We start from the raw sequence: 8,336 nt of genomic DNA, 5'->3' as shown, positions 1-8,336 counted from the left end.
TTCATGGTACAAATTGTGAAGTGAAGTGAATTATATTTATATAGCGCTTTTCTCTAGTGACTCAAAGCGCTTTACATAGTGAAACCCAATATCTAAGTTACATTTAAATATATACTATCAGCATAATACAGTCATCACACAAGTATTTACATGATTTGGGATGTGGAGGGGGTTGTGGTGGGGGGGTTAGGTTTGGTTGATATAAGCACTTCAGTCATCAACAATTATATCATCTGAGAAATGGACATTGAAACATTGTAGGTCTGACTTAGTAGGATATGTATAGCCAGCAGAGAACATAGTGAGCTCAGAAAGCATAAGAACAAGTATATACTTTTGATTATTTACTTTTGATTAATTACAATCCGGGGAGGTGGGATGTGGTGGGGGGAGGGTGTAAGTTCCGGGTTGAAGTTGTCTGGACGGGTTCGTTTAGTACGGTTTTAAAAGAGGGTAAAGATGCACTTTCTTTTACACCTGTTGGGAGTGCATTCCATATAGATGTGGCATAGAAGGAGAATGAGTTAAGACCTTCGTTAGATCGAAATCTGGGTTTGACGTGGTTTAAAGAGCTCCCCCTGGTGTTGTGGTTATGGCGGTCATTTACGTTATGGAAGTAGTTTGACATGTACTTCGGTATCAAGGAGGTGTAGCGGATTTTATAGACTAGGCTCAGTGCAAGTTGTTTTACTCTGTCCTCGACTCTGAGCCAGCCCACTTTGGAGAAGTAGGTAGGAGTGAGGTGTGATTTTGGGTAGAGGTCTAGAAGCTCCTCTGAAAAAGATGCAGGAAGAGGACAACACGGTAAACAGGAAGTCCTTTTTATTCTACACTTGATATATACACATGTCTCAGCATGTTAATAATGACAAAAACAACAATTGCACATCAGCTTTCACTTTCTGGTCTATCAAAAGTAAACATGTCTAAAGGCAACTGTCCAAGATGGCCGCTGACCAAAACATAAAAATAAAAATAATAAAAGCTTGAGGAAGGAGTACCAGGACTTCATTAAAACATTTCAACATTGTGTTAAAAAAACATTACAATCCTTCCCCGTGTGTGAAAGACATCATCATCATCATCATCGTGTCAGGCACTTAGTAACGTTAAAGTCTTTTACGACAAACAGGATATTTAAGAAGAAAGATGGCTGATTTCAAAAGTATGTTATCAAAACACTTTTCCTTGTGAAATCCATTAGAAAACTGCGGTGGCAAGTAGAACGTGTTTGTGTTTCTCAGCGAGAGAGAAAAAAAGTCAAATTGAAAGCAGAGGAGTTTGAGCTAACTTGTTAGCTTCCACCGCGGGCAAAGCTCACACGTTTAGAACATTTAGATTTGAAAATAACTCTTTGATGTCACGTCTCTGACAAATGACCTTGGATGACATCATATCCTCTTTCATCCCTCCATTCATATTATGTAGCTTAGCCTAGCTTAGCTTTTAGCAGCAGTGAAGGAAATCCGGAACAAAATGACACTTTACTGGAATGATAGCGGGGTTGATATGCTAATTGGGGTCAAATTAAATCGATTGTTTTGTTTTTTATTGACTGGCCAAGCACAATTTGTGACTTTCAAAAAACAAAAATCAATTATATAACATAATTTGCTGTATTCCATCCATCCATCCATTTTTTCTACCGCTTATTCCCTTTGGGCGCTGGTGCCTATCTTAGCTACGATCAGGCGGAGGTCGGGGTACACCCTGGACAAGTCGCCACCTCATCGCAGGAAGTACCCGGAGGGAACCAACGCAGTCACGGGGTGAACATGCAAACTCCACACAGAAAGATCCCGAGCCCGGGATTGAACCCGGGACTACCCAGGACCTTCGTATTGTGAGTCACCAAACAAAATATAATGTTCAGTTTTTAATTATGTATTTTGATGTTTAGCGTTCCCAGTGAGGGTTGGACTCCGCCAGGGCTGCCCTTAGTCCCCAATTCTGTTCATAACTTTTATGGACAGAATTTCTAGGCGCAGTCAAGGCGTCGAGGGGATCCGGTTTGGTGGCTGCAGGATTAGGTCTCTGCTTTTTGCAGATTGATTGATTGAGACTTTTATTAGTAGATTGCATATTATAGTACATATTCCGTACAATTGACCACTAAATGGTAATACGTTTTTCAACTCGTTTAAGTCAGGGTCCACGTTAATCAATTCCTGGTAGCTCATGTAGTCCCGATGGCTTCATCTGGCCAGGATCTTTAGCTCTCACTGGATCGGTTTACAGCCGAGTGTGAAGTCACCGGGATGAGAATTGGCACCTCCAAGTCCGAGTCCATGGTTCTCACCCAGAAAAGGGTGGAGTGCCATCTCCAAGTTTGGGGAGGAGACCCTGCCCCAAGTGGAGGAGTTCAAGTACCTAGGAGTCTTGTTCACGAGTGAGGGAAGAGTGAATAGTAAGATCGACAGGCGGATCGGTGCAGCGTCTTCAGTAATGCGGAGCCTGTGTCAATCCGTTGAAGTGAAGAAGGAGCTGAGCCGGAAGGCAAAGCTCTCAATTTACCGGTTGATCTACGTTCCCATCCTCACCTGTGGTCATGAGCTTTGGGTTATGACCGAAAGGATAAGATCACGGGTACAAGCGGCCGAAATTAGTTTCCTCCGCTGGGTGGCAGGTCTGTCCTTTAGAAATAGGGTGAGAAGTTCTGCCATCCGGGAGGAACTCAAAGTAAAACCGCTGCTCCTCCACAACGAGAGGACCCAGATGAGGTGGTTCGGGCATCTGGTCAGGATGCCACCCGGACACCTCCCTAGGGAGGTGTTTAGGACACATCCGACTAGGAACAGGCCACGTGGAAGACTCAGGACACGTTGGGAAGGTTATGTCTCACGGCTGGCCTTGGAACGCCTCGGGATCCCCCGGGAAGAGCTGGACGAAGTGACTGGGGAGAGGGAAGTCTGGTCCTGCGTGCTTAGGCTGCTGCCATCGTGACCCAACCTCAGATAAGCAGAAGAATATGGATCGATGGATGTTTAGTATTCGTCGCAATGATGCTAATGAGCCGGAAGGCAAAGCTCTCAACTTACCGGTTGATCTACGTTCCCATCCTCACCTATGGTCATGAGCTTTGGGTCATGACCGAAAGGATAAGATCACGGGTACAAGCGGCCGAAATGAGTTTCCTCCGCCGTGTGGCGGGGCTCTCCCTTAGAGATAGGGTGAGAAGCTCCGCCATCTGGGAGGAACTCAAAGTAAAGCCGCTGCTCCTCCACATCGAGAGGAGCCAGATGAGGTGGTTCGGGCATCTGGTCAGGATGCCACCCGAACGCCTCCCTAGGGAGGTGTTTAGGACACATCCGACTGGTAACAGCCCACGGGGAAGACCCAGGACACGTTGGGAAGGTTATGTCCCACGGCTGGCCTGGGAACGCCCAGGAAGAGCTGGATGAAGTAGCTGGGGAGAGGAAAGCCTGGGCTTCCGTGCTTAGGCTGCTGCGCCCGCGACCCGACCTCGGATAAGCTGAAGTAGATGGATGTTTAGCATTTGTCACAATGATGCTAATGAGCTAGCTAGCACGCTAACAGGCACCTTGAAGGGTAGATTTACTGCGTTTACGTTTACAAAGACGTTTAAAAAAAAGGTGAGGGATCTTTGGAAAAAGGGAATTTAAAGGCCTACTGAAACCCACAACTACAGACCACGCAGTCTGATAGTTTATATATCAATGATGAAATATTAACATTACAACACATGCCAATACGGCCTTTTTAGTTTACTAAATTGCAATTTTAAATTTCCCGCGAGTTTCTTGTTGAAAACGTGGCGGAATGATGACGCGTACGCGTGACGTCACTGACTGTCAGGAAATATTAGCAGCTGCTCCATTCGCATGATTACACAGTATTTTGGACATCTGTGTTGCTGAATATTTTGCAATTTGTTCATTTAATAATGGAGACCATAAAGAACAATGCTGTTGGTGGAAAGCGGTGGACTGCAGCTGTCTTTAGCACCGAGACACAGCCGGTGTTTCTTTGTTTGTTGTGAAAGCAGAGCGGTCAAGCGAACATGTTTTCTCTACGTCAACCAGCATGTTTTTGGATGGGGAAATTGTGATATATATCTAACCGGAGAAATCATTGGATTATTTGTCGTTTTGCAGCAGCTGTTTAAAAGGCGGCTGTGAGCTTGGCTCCTCGGCTTCTCTCTGAGACACTTCGTGTTCACCGCAGCCATCCGACCTCGAGGTATGCCTTTACAATCTTTAAAATCTCACTAAAACACTATTAAAACAATAAGCCGATAAAGGATTTTCCAGAATTATCCTAGTAAATGTGTCTAATTACATCTGAAATGCTCATACTGCCGTCGCTTTTTTTTCTATTCCTTCACTATCAATATCCTAATTCATTTCACCCTCGCTCAAATTAATGGGGAAATTGTCGCCTTCTCGGTCCGAATTGCTCTTACTGCTAGTGGCTCACATTATAAACAATGTGAATATGTGTGGAGCCCTGCAACCCGTGACGTCACGCGCACATACTTCCGGTACAGGCAGGGCTTTTCTATTAGCGACCAAAAGTTGCAAACTTTATCGTCGATGTTCTCTACTAAATCCTTTCAGCAAAAATATGGCAATATCGCGAAATGATCAAGTATGACACATAGAATGGACCTGCTATTCCCTTTTAAAAAAGAACATCTTATTTCAGTAGGAGCTTCACGGTGGAAGAGGGGTTAGCGCGTCTGCCTCACAATACAAAAGTCCTGAGTAGTCCTGAGTTCAATCCCAGGCTCGGGATCTTTCTGTGTGGAGTTTGCATGTTCTCCCCATGACTACGTGGGTTCCCTCCTTCCTCCCACTTCCAAAAACATGCACCTGGGGATAGGTTGATTGGCAACGCTAAATTGTCCCTAGTGTGTGAATGTGAGTGTGAATGTTGTCTGTCTATCTGTGTTGGCCCTGCGATGAGGTGGTGACTTGTCCAGGGTGTAAGACGCCTTCCGCCCGATTGTAGCTGAGATAGGCGCCAGCACCCCTGCAACCCCAAAAAGGGAATAAGCAGTAGAAAATGGATGGATGGCATTTCAGTAGGCCTTTAAAAAAAGAGACTTTGGAGTACTGCGATGAGGTGGTGACTTGTCCAGGGTGTACCCCGCCTTCCGCCCGATTGTAGCTGAGATAGGTAAAATAAGCGGTAGAAAAATGGATGGATGGATGGACTTTGGAGTAAACGTTTGTCATTTCGTCTTCTGGTTGTAGGGCAGGCGGCAGGTGGCTCGCCATGAAAAATTCAGCGAGAGGGGGTAGGAAGCCAGCAGGCCGCTAATGAACACAACAAGAAGGAGCTCAGAGCTGCAGGCCAGCGAGTCGAGCTCAGAGTGGAGCAGGGGGAGTTGTCAGGCAGCCGATCAGTGTCGTTTCATCCACTGAGACAACACCCCATGAAGTATTCATGAAGGGGGAGGTGCTTGTTTTATTTCATTAGCAACATACTTTTTCTCTGAAGAGGGGGCACTTATTTTGAAAGGAGGAGCAGGAAGTGGATACGCAGGCTGTGTTTCTATTAGTACGAAACGAAAATATATAAACCTTCATGGCAACAGAAAGCGTGCGACTTTGTCACACCGGAGACGCCACCGTGTCGCTCATGCGATCGTCAGAGAAGCAAGACGGCGTCCGCAGACTTTGAAGAGAAGTCCTCAGGAATAAAAAAGTCTTCCTTTCTCCGAGCCCAGCCTGTTGAGTCTGGCCAGCTGCGAGGGCGAAGGCGGCACATCGTGGCGGTACGGCCCCTTAGGGGAGGCGGGCTCCTTGCCAAAGGCCTCGTAGTTAGCCGCGCTCTCCTGGGCCAGTTTTCCTTTTGCCTCCTGGTCTCTGCGCCGCTGCTCCTGCCTCAGCAGCTCCTGAGCTTCCAGGAGGACTCTGGCGTTCACCACGCCGCCAACTCCGCCGCTCGGGAAGCCGTTCCTGGATCCTTGATAGCTGGAGTACCTGGGATTGTCCTTGGCCGTCTGGAAGGTCTCACCTGGAGGGTACGTCTTCTCCCAGGAGTCCTGAGAGATGGAGCTAGGATTCTTCCTGGGTTGCCTGCAGAGGACAGACCAGAGCAGAGCAATTGTTGCATATTTATTCAAACTTCCTCGAAAAAGACATGCGACTTTTCTGCGAGGAGTTCAAAGGTCAGCAATTTTTTGTATACAGTTTGTTACCAATTTAAGTCTAAGACTAGATATGACCAATCTAAGTCTAAAACTAGATCTGACAAATCTAAGTCTAAAACTAGATCCGACAATCAAAGCCCAACACTAGATCTGACCACTCTAAGCCTAAAACTAGATCTGAACAATCTAAGTCTGAGACCAATTTAAGTCTAAGACGAGATCTGAGCACTGTAAGCCCAACACTAGATCCGAACAATTTAAGTCCAAGACTAGATCTGACAAATATAAGTCTAAGACTAAATCTGACTAACCTAAGTCTAAGACTAAATCTGACTAACCTATATCTAAGATTAGATCTGACCAACCTAAAACTAGATCTGACTAATCCAAGCCTAAAACTAGATCTGACTAATCTAAATCTAAGACTAAATCTGACTAATTTAAATCAAAGACTAGATCTGACCAATCTATGTCTAGAAATAGATCTGACACTCTAAGTCTAGGACTACCTCTGACTAATCTAAGACTAAAACGAAATCTGATCAATCTAAGTCTAGGACTAGATCTGACTAATCTAAGTCTAAGACTAAATCTGACCAATATAAATCTAAGACTAGATCTGACAAATTTTAGCCTAAAACTAGATCCGACTACACTAAGTCTAAGACTGAATCTGACTAATCTAAGTCTAGATCTGACAAACCTAAGTCTAAAACTAGATCTGACACTAAGTCTAGGACTAGCTCTGACTAAACTAAGCCTAAAAATAAATCTGATCAATCTAAAACTAGGACTAGATCTGACTACTCTAAGCCTAAAACTAAATCTGACCAATCTAAGTCTAAGACTAGATCTGACTAATATAAATCTAAGACTAGATCTGACTAATCTAAGCCTAAAACTACATTTGACTAATCTAAGGCTAAGACTAAATCTGACTAATCTAAGTTTAAGACTAGATCTGACCAATCTAAGTCTAAAACTAGATCTGCCACCCTAAGGCTAGGTCTAGCTCTGACTGATCTAAGCCTAAAACGAAATCTGATCAATCTAAGTCTAGGACTAGATCTGACTAATCTATGCCTAAAACTAGATCTGACTAAAATAAGTCTAAAACTAGATCTGACTAATCTAAGTCTAAGACTCGATCTGACCAATCTAAGTCTAATACTAGGTCTGACCAATCTAAGTCTAATACTAGATCTGACCAATCTAAGTCTAAGACTCTACTTGATCAATCTAAGTCTAAGACTACATCTGACCAATTTAAGTGTAACACTATATCTGACCAATCTAAGTCTAAGACTCTACTTGACCAATCTAAGTCCAAGACTACATCTGACCAATTTAAGTGTAACACTATATCTGACCAATCTAAGACTAAATTTAACCAATCTAAGTCTAAGACTATATCTGACCAATCTAAGTCCAAGACTAAATCTGACAATGTAAGTCTAAGACTCAATCTGACCAATCTAAGTCTAAGACTCGATCTGATCAATCTAAGTCTAATACTAGATCTGACCAATATAGGCATAAGACTTGAGCTGACCATTTTTATATCTAAAACTAGATCCGACTAATCTAAGTCTAAGACTAAATATGAACACTGTAAGTCTAAGACTAGATCTGATCTGACAATTTAAGCCTAAAACTAGATCTGACACTCTAAGTCTAGGACTAGCTCTGACTGATCTAAGCCTAAAACGAATTCTGATCAATCTAAATCTAGGACTAGATCTGACTAATCTATGCCTAAAACTAGATCTGACTAAAATAAGCCTAAAACTAGATCTGACTAATCTAAGTCTAGGACTCGATCTGACCAATCTAAGTCTAAAACTAGGTCTGACCAATCTAAGTCTAAGACTCTACTTGACCAATCTAAGTCTAAGACTACACTGACCAATTTAAGTGCAACACTATATCTGACCAATCTAAGACTAAATATAGCCAATCTAAATCCAAGACTATATCTGACCAATCTAAGTCCAAGACTAGATCCGACAATGTAAGTCTAAGACTCAATCTGACCAATCTAAGTCTAAGACTCGATCTGACCAATCTAAGTCTGATACTTGATCTGACCAATATAAGCATACGACTTGAACTGACCATTTTTATATCTAAGACTAGATCTGACTAATCTAAGTCTAAGACTAAATATGAACACTAAGTCTAAGACTAGATCTGATCTGACAATTTAAGTCTAAGACTA

The 8,336-nt window shown here is 43.4% G+C and overlaps 1 protein-coding gene across 5 annotated transcripts in view; it reads right to left on the bottom strand.

Annotated features, from left to right (window-relative positions):
• Nucleotides 1-805: 805 nt before the first annotated feature.
• Nucleotides 806-8,336, bottom strand: part of pard3ab (par-3 family cell polarity regulator alpha, b) — a 581,331-nt gene continuing 573,800 nt past the window's right edge. For all 5 annotated transcript variants that reach the window (XM_061920783.1, XM_061920784.1, XM_061920787.1 and 2 more), the window contains one exon: nucleotides 806-6,044. In XM_061920783.1, coding sequence (XP_061776767.1) covers nucleotides 5,657-6,044 — 388 coding nt within the window. In that variant the 3' untranslated portion in view covers nucleotides 806-5,656. The remainder of the gene's footprint in view (nucleotides 6,045-8,336) is intronic.

Source organism: Nerophis ophidion, linkage group LG14, assembly GCF_033978795.1.
Source record: "Nerophis ophidion isolate RoL-2023_Sa linkage group LG14, RoL_Noph_v1.0, whole genome shotgun sequence".
Classification (NCBI taxonomy): Eukaryota; Metazoa; Chordata; class Actinopteri; order Syngnathiformes; family Syngnathidae; genus Nerophis; species Nerophis ophidion.
The sequence above is the reverse complement of the archived record's forward strand: the minus strand, read 5'-3'. Positions and strand labels throughout refer to the sequence as shown.